At 39.6% G+C, this 14,225-nt stretch overlaps 1 protein-coding gene across 2 annotated transcripts in view; it reads right to left on the bottom strand.

The window, feature by feature from the left end:
- Positions 1 to 832: 832 nt before the first annotated feature.
- Ccdc6 (coiled-coil domain containing 6) overlaps positions 833 to 14,225 on the bottom strand; it is a 102,585-nt gene continuing 89,192 nt past the window's right edge. For both annotated transcript variants that reach the window (XM_004858284.4, XM_087184815.1), the window contains 4 exons: positions 13,696 to 13,852; positions 12,050 to 12,150; positions 4,996 to 5,120; positions 833 to 3,761 (listed from right to left, as the gene is read on the bottom strand). In XM_004858284.4, coding sequence (XP_004858341.1) covers positions 3,567 to 3,761; positions 4,996 to 5,120; positions 12,050 to 12,150; positions 13,696 to 13,852 — 578 coding nt within the window. In that variant the 3' untranslated portion in view covers positions 833 to 3,566. The remainder of the gene's footprint in view (positions 3,762 to 4,995; positions 5,121 to 12,049; positions 12,151 to 13,695; positions 13,853 to 14,225) is intronic.

Below are 14,225 nucleotides of genomic sequence, written 5' to 3'. Positions count from 1 at the left end.
AGACTCCTTCAATTGCCGACCAAGAGGCAACCTGGGTGTGGCAGTTAATCACCACTGCTGAGCATTCTGGAAAATGCTCCTGGAAACATTATGCTAACATCTTTTCTAAAAGAGAGAAATAAAGGGGGGAGGGGGAGGAAGAGAAAAACAAATCAAAAACCTAAAAACCCCCCAATCTCTCTTACAATGGCTCTTGAGCATGGAACTTGTAGCAGCATCAATGGCTGGCTCTGTAATATTTTGGAAATAAAAGTTTGTTTTACTCTGTATTTCTTTGGTAGTCATCACTACAAAGTTTTCAGTGTTGGTTACCTACAAGACAAGTACTAGACAGAAGATTGAGTTACACAGAAATATTTCTTCTGCACTGATAAAAATATTAAGCTCTCAAAGCACACAAGTTTCTATGATTTTTCTTGCCTTACTGGGCATCCTCTAAAAGCAAGGTTTTGTGCAGGGAAAAGTTCCTATTTACCTAACGAAGGGCAATACAGATTGTATTTTCCTACAATTGAACAATGAACAAAAATTCACATTATTGATTATTTCTGGCCGAATCAGTTAGACGCCAATTACAAAGGCACAGCAGCACTTGGTGTCAAAGCCACATTCTGGTCACACATTCATTCCATGGTTGCTAGTCAGTATCTCAGGAGCTCAGAATTTAAAACTCCTTCCATTCAAAAAAGGAGCAAGTTAAACTAAATCTTATACACATTTACCACCTGCCAAATTTCTAGAATTCAGTCTAGAATGCCAGCATGCTTGATGAGAGAAAGCAGTTCAGTTCAGAGCCCAGAGGTGTCAGGTACTGAGTTAATTTGGTTTTGTAAAAAAAGGCATGGTAATCTGGCAACAGAGTACTTATCCTATTAGCAGCACAGTGGTAGCCAAGGGTCTCTGTCAGCTGTGCGAGACAGGAAATGAAGCTACTGTTTCCCCTACCTGCCTGCAAAGCAGCTGATTTTACAAGGACCTTCTGGGATCAATTCAGGGTCAGCCTGGATGAGCAGGCAACAAAATGGCAGGAATCATGTTCAGCTCCTCGTGAAGTGTCCAATATAGGCAATTCAGTTTCCCACCAGTGAGGAGCTTCCTGCCTCTTGCAGGCTCAGGACCTGATGCTTACCAGTCCCTGGTGGCTAAGCCATTGTCAAGAAATTGTCCTAGCAGGTACTGCTCAATTGCTACAGGCTCCACATGAGGTCATAAAACACCTAAAAATGACATGATACATCATAAATTCAAAATAGTAGTGTTTGTTCTATCAGTTCTGAATATCTGCAGAGAGAGGCAACTAGATTTATGTTGGAAAAGTGCAGTGTAAAGGAGCTGTGTTTTGTTTTGAAGTGATGAGCCTAGGAGAACCAGCAATACACTGCAAAAGTCTGAAGGTCAAGAACTTCTCTCTAAAAGGCATTTATTAGGGACTGTTTGCTCACTCCAAGTGCTTTTTCACTCACCATATGGCAATGTTTTTAACTTTGTGCTTTCAGGAGATAAATAAATTGATAGGAAACTAAGACAAGATCGTTACATTATGGACTTTCTTGGATAACAAGACACCAACCAACAGCATTGAAATCTACAATCTCATAAAAGATTCTTGTAAACATATATCATTATTTCTCCTGTAAGAGAAACTAAGAACTGTACCGTGAAGGCAAAATGTGTTTGCCTAGTTTCAGAGTTCCTTGGAATGGGTAATATACCAGCAAGGTCAGTGAGCTGTCCAAGATATCTCTCGGTTTGACATGGCCCGGTGTGATTATATTAAAAATCTAAAGCCTCAATAACAAATGTCAAACTCCTTCCCCATGTTTGAGAACTGTACTACGGTTATGTATATTACATACACATTATAAATAAAAATTTTATAGACCAATAATTTTTCTTCCTAACAATTAAAGATGACATTCTCAGTTTGGGGGTGGAAGCAGGAAGAGGGCAAAAAAAAAAAAAACCCTATTGTTGCTTTTACTCTCAAGTTCTTAAAATGCTAGCCAAACACTATTATCCAGTAACACTTTTTCATTGTTATTTCTTAAATACACATTCGAAGGCAAAAATGGAAGTTTCTATACTGTACAATATTAAATATCTACAATGTCATGATTCCTTATTTTTAGGAGTGTGTTCCATAAGGAGTTATGCTATTAGAGATGGCTGTCACAAAACACGAACTCTTAAAAATTACCGATAAATTAATTTTCAATTCTCTGATTATATCCAACAGATACACGTTCTCATCATAAAATATACATTCTCTAGTAAGTTATTTTCATCCACAGCATATATAAATATGCAAACACAGGTGGTAAAAATCACTTTACTACCAAAGTACAAAAAACTGCTGAAACAAAAAAAGATGTTGCAAGTATTAAGAAGAGTGACTCAAGTGTTCCACTTTAAAGTGAAACCACACAATTTGTGCTAAATAAATGGAAATAATGTATTCAGAATATACTTCTTTGTACACTGTACTTGCTTATACTGGGTGAAATAAGCAGTCATCAATGCTAATGTACTACTTTTCTCTATACTTCTTTTCTGCCAAGCAATGAAATATTTTGTGGTCAGTATGCCAAGATATTCCTATAATGTCCATTTCAAATAGTATTTTCTAATTGTATTTTGCACCATTAAAATATTTGTTTGAACTTTATCTCAGGAGAACACAAAAAAGAATCAAAGGAGAAAACACCTTGGTTCTGTTGCAATCACACTGCCCTCCACAGCAGAAATCAAAGAGCACATTCTAATCAGCCATCGAAGCCACTGGTGGGTAGGATACTTCTCGGCTCATGTTAAAGGGGGCCAGTGTAGGTAGATTAACATTTAGGATAAAAGACAGAATCACATCTTAAAATGCAGTAATTATCCATCCCATGTATGTGGAGAAGAAACAGCCATGTGATCTGGTACTTTCGGCTGTTTTACAAGAGATAATGGATGTTGATTTACACTGAAAATAACCTATAAAAAGTATATCTGTAGAAAGCTGTATTAAACAGTAAATATATCTTGGGCACTGATTCATTTAACTCCCCATTCTGCACTGACAGTTAGATTTTCAAAGGTCTGAATTGTAGTGCTGAATTCTTGGTACGTCTGATAAACACCATTACAATTGGAGAAGGGGGGGTAGGTAATAACAGCTCAGTAATTTTCTGCAAATTCATGAAAAAAAAATAAAAAGATATCCCTTTTTATTTAACAAACCTAAAAGCCAAGAAAATGAAGCTTGTGGGTGGGGGAACCAAGCAAAAATTGCACACTGTTGCTGTATTACCAAATACCAAAAAGCGAATGTTCCAGCCAGGGAATGGATATACATGTAGATTCAAGTAAAACACTGATGGGGAAAAAGTCATCTGGTTAGTGTTGTAGATCCACAACACTGGCTGTGTTTCCAACAAACATTTACAACACAATGAATAGTGAAGCCTAGATAACCTCAGTGCAAATAAGTCAGATCCAAATATGCCAGGGGAGGAAGCCTTTGGCGTTGAGCAGACGGCTCCATTGGATGAGTCCCAACTTGAAATTCAGACTAAGCACATGCATTAAGGCTGGGAGGAGGGATGCACCGAATGTTGCGAAGGGGCGGGCTGCGAGGCGGCTGCCGAGGGGATGGTGGGCTGCATGGGTGGTGGAGGAGGAGGTGGAGGTGGCTGGACTGGGGTCTGTGTGTTAGGAGACGGAGGCGGTGTGGGCCGTTTGAATTTGTCAGGACTGTTGCTTCTCCGTGGCGAAGGCCTCTGTGGAGAGGATAAGAATGGCAGATCAGCCTGGGTGTGCAGCTCATTTCCAGTAGAGCATGACTTGGGGCTGGGGTAATAAAACACCAACCGGAAAAGACAAGCCATTTCCTTATTTATCCCTCGTGGCTCCTGAATTCGTCATGAAAATTTAAAAAACAGCATTTACATCTACACCTATGAGAAAAGCTATGTAAGGCCGGGTGTAGTTGTGCACACCTGTAATCCCAGCACTGGGGAGGCAGAGCCAGGAAGATCACTGTGAGTTTGAAGCCATCCTGGGCTACACACAGTGAGTTCAAAGCCAGCCTGAACTACATAGTAAGACCCTATCTCAAAAAAAAAAAAAAAAAAAAAAAAAAAAACCTATGTAAAATTATGACAAAGCTTGTGATGCATTGCTATTGGACACTTCAATGAAAGTTATAAAAACAGTTGTCATTTAAACCCCTTAAATTTTTACTGCCAGTTATGTGTCTCCAGTTCCTTCTGTCACTCCTGCCCACTAAGTTTTCCATGTTCTTTAGAAAAAAGTTATTAGCTTTACACAAAGTCCATCAGACTGGCAAAGGAGCTCCATGAATTTCTTAAATGATTTAGGAAACAGAGCTCTTCTTTGAAACATTTTCTCACTGGAAATACCCTTCATTCTCTCCAATTTTCTCATCTTATTAGGTACATTCCAAACTGTTCTATTAGTCAACAATACGGCAAGTTTATAGAAAAAAAAACCTTGAATGGATCAGATGTAGTTAATGTTAGAATCAGATGTACTTAAGCTTCTTTTCAATTTGAGGAAAGAAAATTGTGAGTAAAACTGAAAACAGAGTTGATTTCAGGAAGAATATCAAAGGTTAGCGACCTGTGAAGAAGGTGCAGATAGTAAATATTTTCAGATGTCATTACAAGCAACAATAATTCTTTATGGCAAGGAGCCGGCCACAGCTCAGTTGAGACACTGGCCAGAGTTCAAATTACATTTCATGAAGGGCAGTTTTGTTTTGTTTTTGCCAGCATCAGATTTATTTTAGAGCAATTTTTTCACAGAAAATGATTACAGTTTTCCTTGCTGAGAAGAAGTTTAGTTTCAACACAAGAACTTTGTGTCAACTACTGGGAATTCTCTGTAGTGTGAAGGTAAATGGGGGAGACAGGAAGAAAGCTATGTGTTTAAGGGGATCAACCCCAGTCTCCCAAAGAGTAAGTTTCTGCTTCCTACTGCACAGATACTTACTGTGATACCATGGGATGTTCCCATGTGCTGCACGTGAAGCCCTGGGGAGTTGTAGTAAGACATTCCGGCTCTAGTCAATGATGTTGGTGGTGTGAAACCAACTGTGTGACTTGCATACGAGAGACCTGAAACAGGACAACAAATTAACTATCATTTTTAACTCTGTTATCCAGTGCCTTCAGCTATCTAGGAGGTTTTAAAATGCAGAGTCTAAATCGCCCACAAAAAAACCAAACAACCCCCTCATCCCCAACAAAACCAAAAACAGAAACAAAGCCAGACAGGAAGAGCAGTGGCCTCACTGAATGCCATGCTGAATAATGAGGACCATTAAAGTCAAGCCCCAGGACAGAGCAGAAAGCCCCAAAAGAAACCCACACATACATAATCAGGTGGTCTTCAGCAAGGACACTAAGAATACACAATGGGCAAAGGATGATCTCTTCCAAAAATTGTACTGGGAACACTGGTTATCCGTATGGAGAAGAACGGAATTCGACTCTTACATTACACCGCACACAAAAATTGACTCAAAATAAATTAAAGACTTAAGATTTGAAACTGTAAACATCCTAGAAAAAAGCAACAGAGCAAGAAGGCCACCTGCAGAATGGGAGAAAATATTTACAAACCATGTATCTGTTAAGGGATTAATATCTGAAATACAAGGAAGTTTATATGTTAAGGGATTAACATATAATCAAAGATAAAACAAAAAACAAAAAATTTTAACTCAATTAAAAAAATGAACAAAGGGGGCTTGTGCATAGCACAATGGTAGAGTGCTTGCCTAGCACATGAAAAGCCCCAGGTTTGATCCCTAGCAGCTCTTGTAACAACAAAAACAAAAACAGCAAAAGATTTGAATAGGTATTTCTCCAAAGAACAAACACAAATGGTTTACAGGTACATGAAAAAATGCTTGACATCACTAATCACCAAGGAAATGCAAAGCAGAACCACAATGAGATATCCAGACTCTCCTGGGAAATAATGGCGACTATTTTTTTAAACAAAAGATTAAATGTTGGCAAGAATGTAGAGAAACTGAAACCTTTATATGTTGTTGGTAGAGATGTAAAACGGAGCAGCCACTACGGAAAATAGTATGGAGATGCCTCCCAAAACTAAAATAGAACTATTATATAAACTAGCCATCCTACTTCTGGGTATTTATCCAAAAGACTGAAAATCAGGATCTCAAAGAGATATTTGCCCACTCATATTTGCTGGTATTATTCACAATAGCCAAGATGTGGAAACAACCTATTTGTCCATCAATGGATGAGAGGATAAAGAAAAATGTGAAATACATATACAATGGAATAATTTTTTTAAAATCCTGCCATATGCGAATAACACGATGAGCCTGAAGGACATTATGCTAAGTGCAATGAGATAGTTACAGAATGACAGATACCATGTGGTTCCACTTACATATAAAATCAAACAGTTCAATTCATAGATACCGAGAGTAAAATGGTGGTCACTGGTAGGGACTGGGTAGGAAGAGAAGAAAAGAACTGCTGTTCAAGAGGCAGAAAGATGGTGTTAAGCAATGAATTAGCTCCAGAGGGCTGCTGTAAAACACTGTGCCTCTGGTTAACAATATGTACTGTATTGTACACTTAAAAATTTGAGAGGGCAGATCTCATGTTGTGTTCTTACCACAATCTAATTAAAAAAAAAAAATGTCAAGCCAGTCAAGCCATGCCAGGACTTCAACTGAGATGTAGGGAAAAAAATAGGAAGATATGAAAGAAGAGAATTAAGGGGGGGGGGAGCAAATGGGGGTAAAAATCAGATATAAGGGGAAGAAAACATACACCAACAGTTAGGACCACTGTGCATGTGCGCGCACGCGCGCGCGCGTGTGTGTGTGCGTGTGTGTGTGTGTGCGCGCGTGCGCGACAATAGCAAACAAAACTACTGAGAACTTTGCAACCTGACAATATTCAACATAGGGAACAAAAACCTACGTGGAAATTAGTATGCTCGTGGTTTTTGAAAGAAAGTGACATTTAAGAAAAAAACAATCACAGCCCACTACAATGTTCTACACAATCTTCATGTAGGACCCTGGGAATCATCTGCAAAGTGCTTTAAAAGTACACACATCCAGACTCATCTTATTATTAGATAGGTCTAGGCTGGGGTCCAAGCAGCCACACTTTGAAAACGTCCCCCAAACGACCTTCATCCACATGCAGTCTAAGCAGCTCTGGTCTTTGGAGAGTTAGCCTTAAGGCTTCACTGGCTGGGCCATCACTTATTTATCACTGCATGGATCCAGAGGTCTTACACCTTTGAGTTTCCAGGACCTAACAGGAAAGCTAACACACAATCGATTCCATGTGAATGAAGTGAAAATAGAAACAAAGAAGAAACGTGGAAGAGTTTGAACAGGAACTACCTAAGTTCAACCACTCTGTTCCTGTGATTGGCTATTAGATGCTAAGCCATATTAACTCTTATTGTTTTTCTGAATTACATGAAAACAGGAAGCTTTCCTGAACTGTTTTTGTTTTGCTTTCCTGAAAGGTATTCAGTCACTGTTACAGCTTGCATCTAGATGTCCCCCTAAAGCCTCATGGGGTCATAGGTGGGGCTTTTCGGAGATGGATGAATCTAAAGTATGTGATGCTGGGATCAAGGATGTGATGCTGGGATTGATTCATGGTAGGATACTAGGATTAAGGCTTCCCTACCCTGAGTGTGAGTGCTACCTGCCCTAAGGGTGGGCAGTCTGGATAGGATAGAAAGGACAGAAAGAGGGTCGTCACTTGTTGCTTGATGTCTGGCTTCTTTACTACTTTGCTGCCTTCTGCCTGCCATGAGCTATTTCTCCTCTGCAATGCCCCTCTGCCATGCCACATTGCCTTGGAGCCAGCCAACTATGAGCTGAAACCTCTACAAACTGAGCTTAATAACCCTTCCCTGCTTTAATTTTGGGTGTCAGGTATTTTGTCTCAGGAAAGAGAAAAGTGACTAAGCCATCAAGCCTTTTGCTTCAGCTGTCCTATCACAAGTCTAGTCTGGGCCTTCAATATCCAATACTAAGTAAGGGTTTGTTTTATTCCTCAACTAGGTTATCAATTGGTGGTGATCTCTGTTTGACATATTTCCATCTCCAATTGTGGATGTTTGTCACATGTACAAAATGGAGTTCAGAGATAAAGCACAAGTCTTTTGGAGTTGAGTGATCATTCAATATGATGTTTACTGGTATCACCAGGGCATTATTCAGCTGGAAGTGGAAGCTTTAAATAGCTTTGGGAATGAAAATGCTAATTCTGTTTCTTATGAAAGTAATCAACTTAAGAGAAAAATCTATAAAAGTTAACTTTTATTCTCAAAGAGAATTCAAGAGGTTCAACTTATTTAAAAAAAACCCTCCAACTATTTTCTGGTATTACTGGGCGAATTTTTCTGAAGGGTGATTATGACTGTATTAAGCCTCTAAAGAACTTTCAAAGATTTTCTATTGCCTACCTTACAAAAAGTCCCATCTTTGGGTGCTATGAAAGACTTCTGCCTTAGCTCTAAACTATGTTCTGATGCTCTAGGTCAGGAGTTCTCAGCAGTGAGCCTCAAAGTCCTGCTCACCTTACCCAAACCAAATGAATGGGCTCAGTGGAACTGGGCCCCCAGGGAGCCAGGAGATTCACAGCGATTACACCACTCCCCACTCAGAACTGTCTGTCCATCCTGTGCTCAGGGCCTGGAAATGTCTCCTCTTTCTTGCTTCTTCCTTCCTGCAGTGTCAGTCAGCACCTGGCCCACGCTCTGGATAGGCAGAGTCCCAACTGCTGGATTATCTTGGATTGTAGCTCCAAGCTTGGCAGTAAGCAATGGAGGACAAGTTAGTTTACCTTGCTGTGCTTTAGATTCCTTGAATGGCAAATGAGGCTACCAAAGGAAGCTACCTCACAAGATTATTTAAGGATGAAATGAGTTTTTATCTCTACCCAGGCCTTGTTGTTAATGAAAAGCTCCTAGAAGTCAGAGAACATATCTTACTGTTTGTTTGCTCTTAAATTCTAATAATCGTGCATCTTGTTCTCGGGTTCAGAAATATAACAAAAGACAAAAATCTAGTAACATTTATGTTGAAATTCCTAAATTACAAACACTGGCTCACTAAATAGAATAGTTAGGCACAGCTTAAGGATGGGAATACATTCTGAGAAACATGTCCTTGGGCAATTTGATTATTGTGCAAACATCACAGAGTGTGCTTATACAAACTAAGAAAGCATAACCTCACTAGGTGATATCTTTGTATATGTGGTACATCACTGAGAGAACATCATTACTCTGAACCTGTTTCTTTTATTGTTCAAACTTTTTTAAGTTCGGTGTTTGAGAGTTCCCACATTCATCTGATATATCCACATCATTTTGTTCTGTGAGCACTTTATTGCTTTTTCAGACTAGAAAATATCCCAATGCTAGAAACATCCATCTCTCTAAGTAATCCAAGTTCTTTTCACTGAAGACTAGAATTAGAAAGCAAGATCTGGGTCCTGGGTATGCTCATTATTATTGGATATAGACTTATTTTTAGACCTCATTACTGCCTCTTGCTGATCTAAACACATCAACACATGATAACTGGGAATAGTCTTTTCTTAGGTTTTATAAAATAATGAACAACTGCAAAAATAATTGTTAAAAATTAACACCCAGCAGGGCCAGGGATTTAGCTCAGTGGTTCCGCTGCCTGCCTTGCAAGTGCAAGGTCCTGAGTGTGATTCCCCATACCAAAAAAAAAAAAAATCAACACCCAGCTTATATGAGTCCACATTTAATCAAGAGGATTAAGCTGTAAGCTGTGTCTTTAGATCAAAATGTTAAAAAGGATGCAAAATACTTCAAAAAGTTGGTGAAAATGCAAGTTTCCCAATGTTAACAATAAAAAGGGGGGAAGAAAAGTCAAAATGTTTAAAATGGAAATGAAAGTATGCAAACATATTTCTAAGGAAGTGAATCAATATTCTTAATACTAAGAAACACAAATTCTTCCAATAAAGACTAAAGTGAAAAGAAAATTGGAATATTTAAGTTTTGCCAATTTACTATATATATATAGCACTACAATATATCAGATAAGAATGGAGTAATTCTGCTGCCAAGTATGAGATAAAATATACTTTGCTGATATTATAGAATTTAAAATAGGGTAAAAATATTGTTAGTCTAGCTAAAAGAAAAAAATCGTGGTGGTATTTATTACGCAGTTTAAAGGAAAACCAAACAGCTTATCTATCCATGTAACCACATTTGATGTAGGTCCTATTACAGGGGAAGGTGCAGTAAATCAAAATTATGCAAATAGCTATGGTTTTCCTGCAGAGTATTTGTTCTCATAGAAGTAATCCTTTGAACCAAGATCTGACATTTGTTTTCCCTTTTTTCAATGTCTGCCGACATTGTTTTTAATCAGTTTCTTTAGGTTTAAATAAATCAAACAGGACATTAAATTATACTTAATATGATTCAGTATCCCTATCAACTACAAAATAATCCTTCATCTTGCTTCTTCCTGACTCATGCCTTCTGTTTACATCAATAAATCAGAAGGCAAAAGAAAGACCTTTATCATGATAATGAAGCCCAAGTGCTATTTTGGGAAAATGAGAGGCAGCTAGGATTAGCAGCCTTTGGAGAGAGTTAAAACCCCTGGAAAGAACAGGAACAGATTCAGAAACATTGTTTTTGCAAGAACAAGGGGCAATAATCACTCTGCTCATCCATGACAAAACATCCTTTTGGCCAGCGATCAGTCCCTCTTTCTCCTGTCTCACGTCACCCAGTAAAGAGGCCCTAAGCATACAAATGCTGCCAATGTGGTAGACGTTTTATCTTTCGATTTTCTCCTTTTAAAAAAACTTTTTAAAAAAGTCACAGCAGCACAGTGCTGGCCTGTGCTGGACCCCAAACCTAAAACCAAGCCATTTCCATCTCATACTGGTTGGAAGGGAACAACATTATAGTACCATTTCCCCTCCATCCACCTCAGGTGTGTCCCTCATTTTAATTACTATAACAGACAAAATGCAACCTTTAGGCTGCTGCCCCTAAAGACAGTCACCTCTATTCTACTGTGAAACTCCTTCTCCATCCCATACCCCTCCAATTCTGTTTAAAACCTGTTTATCAGCAGGCACAAGAACATCGCTCTCATCATTTTGGTCATGAGATGCAATACTTTGGGCAGCTACCCTCTTTTCTCTTCTGGGCCTCTGCTTGTCATCCATCCCGTCATCTGCTTCCTCTTCTCCTTGCTGCATCATTTACTGCCCTCCTGACCCAAGAGCCCCACACAGTGCTGGTACTGAGCCCAGGACCCTGAGGAGATTGCTCTCCCGGTCAGATGAAGACAAGCATGCCTTTACAGGAAAGGCATCCAAAAGCAAAGCCAGAAGCAGACAGCTAGGCAGAAGTTCATTCCCGCTTGAATGGCCAGCCACCGGGGGCCAAGTCTCACTCACACATCACTGGAAATATGAGGAGGCAGCTCATGCTAAGAACACAGGCTTTGGACACAGCAATGCTCTGCCTTGCCACTTCCTGGCAATAAACCTCTGAATCATTGCTTCCTTGATTTTAACATGGGAAAAATAATTCCTACCTTAATTAAGGATAATAATAAGTGAACTTAGAATATAGCAAAATAGTCTCCAAAAGCCAAGCTATCAGGCATCTTCGAAATCTATCCAAGGGTTCCATCCAGCTACTAAGATTTAACATTCTAGTCCAAGATGGTCTTCCTAAAAAAGTATTTTAGAAACAAATTCCCTTAAGGCTAAATACATTTTTTTAAAATGAAAAACACCAGCTGGTACTACAGCCCTTGTGATGAAATTTTTCAAGCTAAGTCTCAGTCTTTTTTTTTTTTTTTTCCTAAGTCTCAGTCTTAATAGTGATTTGTTTTGCACATGACTGTGACCACTGTTAATAAGGCTTATTATATTGTAGAAGGGCACATGGCAGGGTTGCCTGCTAAACCTACTGGAAATATTTGCTAAGGTTGCCAAAGACATATACTCACCAGGTGATATAGGCCTGCTCGAACTCGGAGAAGGTGTGTAAGGGATTGGGCTAGACACAGTGCGAGGTCTTAATCCTTGTGCAGACATCTCATTAAAATACCTAAAATGAGAGAAGAGGAATTATCAGAACCACCTGCATTTATATAGGTCTCAAGAGAGTTCATATGTGAAAATGTTTGGAGTTCACATCTTGAAGGAAAAATCTCAAATGTTTGGAGAGTGATGCCATAGCTAGGATTATTTTAACATGGACTCCTGAGTCACACTGCTCCATTGTTTGGCAAAACTCACTCTACACCACTGGTGGCGAACCTATGGCATGCATGCCGCAGTGGACTGTATCACTGAAAGCTCTAAAATGTTTGCCATTGCTGCTCTTTAAGGACACAGGGTAGAGAATCCAGGATGTCTTAGGCCAGGATGGAGGCCTGGTCACACAGCTAATGCATACAACAGAGGACCAGTCTTTTCTCCAGCACACCACAGCAATGCCAAAATCCACTTCCATTATTCCAAAAATTACAAAGACTTGTTTTAATGGCTACATCTGCACTGTGACTTGAAACTCAAAACCAAGCAAGCCATCTGAGAATTGTCATCAAATAAAGTTTAAAGGTACATATGGCCATGAACTAAATGTCAGCTGTTTACAAGAAGTCTTGTTTACTTAACAAGTGGTCCCACGTCAGAATGTAACAGAAGACACGAGTACCAAGCACTCTCGCTAGGTCATGCTGAGTCTGACTTATTTCTCAATTGCAAAGTCACAACAGACCTGAGAATGCTGATATGTGATCACCGGGAACATCAGCTTCCACTTTGCCAACCAAGCACAGAGTGCTGATGAGGAGAAATTTCTGCTTGAGAGACTTCCTGATAACCATTCTTTGTGGGATTTATAGCCACATGCGCATGCACCTTGACCAGGGGAAGCTCTCAACCCTGCCACTGAGTAGGCTCACAGGTGGAACTAGCATGGGCATTTCTATGCAGGCTTATGGGGTTCAACAAAATCGGGCTCCTTATTTCGACATGCACCTCAACCAGATAGCTGCCACTTAATCAATCCCTCGACTTTCTTTAGAGCAGCCCACCACAGTGACACAAGATTTCTTTGTATTTCTTTGTATTCCACATCCAAGTAGGCAGCTAATATCACCTCTTGTGATCTTAAGTGTCAGACCTTTCTTCCAAATGCAGCCCCTGCACGCATTTGTCTCCTCAGTCTGCTCTATAGCTTATGTAGAAGCAAAGTCTCCCCTATGCTTTCACCAGATTTAATACAGGACTAGACAAATTAAAAAACCATGTGTTTCTCTCCCCACCAAATAATTTTAGAATGGCATCTTTCCCCCTTCTTTTTCTGTTTAAGAAAAAGCTTTTTTTTTGGTACCGGGGATCAAACTCAGGACCTTGCGCTTGTGAGGCAAGCGGCGAAACCACTGAGCTAAATCCCCAGCCCAAGAAAAGCTTTTAATCTTTTGCATTTATCTTATTTTAAACATCTATGTTAATGTGGTCCTATGCATCATCACAGTAAATGTGCTGTGTGTTTAAGCCATCTTCTTCCACATCTAATATGATGTGAGAAAAAGTCTCTTATGGCTTTGTTTTTGTTTGCAAGATTCATAAGGCATTTGCACACCTTTCATCATCCATTTCTAGGCTGGACTCGCTCTCAGAGAGCTGTCGACACAGGGCTTCTCTTCGCTCCATCTCCCTCTGCAGCTTCCTCTGCAGCCTCAAGTTTTCTTCCCTCATGTGGCGTTCCTCCTCCAGGTACTGGGCCATTTTCTCTGAATCTGAAAAGCCAGAGTTCAAAATTAAACCATGTTTGGTGAAATCAGTAGCCACATCTAAAGGAAAGAGATTAATGCAGCCCATAAGGTGCAGGAGAATTACTGTGAGATGCTCTTTCTCACTCTGACAAACACAGATATGGTCTGGATTTAAAGTATTCCAAGCATCAAAGTTTAGCAATGAATTACATTTAGAAAATAATATAAAAGGCAGTGCTGGGAGGTTAGACCACTTCCTCCCAATCACTGGACTTCTAAGGTGCTTTAGGTGGAAAAGGAAATGGCAAAATTACAGCCATGCCTAGATTTAGCAGCTATCAGAGCACTTCCCCTCAATGCTACAGCCAGGAAAAGAGGTGCTCAGTTGGGGAAACAG

This window comes from Heterocephalus glaber, unplaced genomic scaffold, assembly GCF_053883595.1.
Source record: "Heterocephalus glaber isolate CG9 unplaced genomic scaffold, H.glaber_assembly_v1.0 deba00001497, whole genome shotgun sequence".
NCBI classification, from domain to species: domain Eukaryota; kingdom Metazoa; phylum Chordata; class Mammalia; order Rodentia; family Bathyergidae; genus Heterocephalus; species Heterocephalus glaber.
This window is presented reverse-complemented; position numbering and strand designations above follow the sequence as displayed.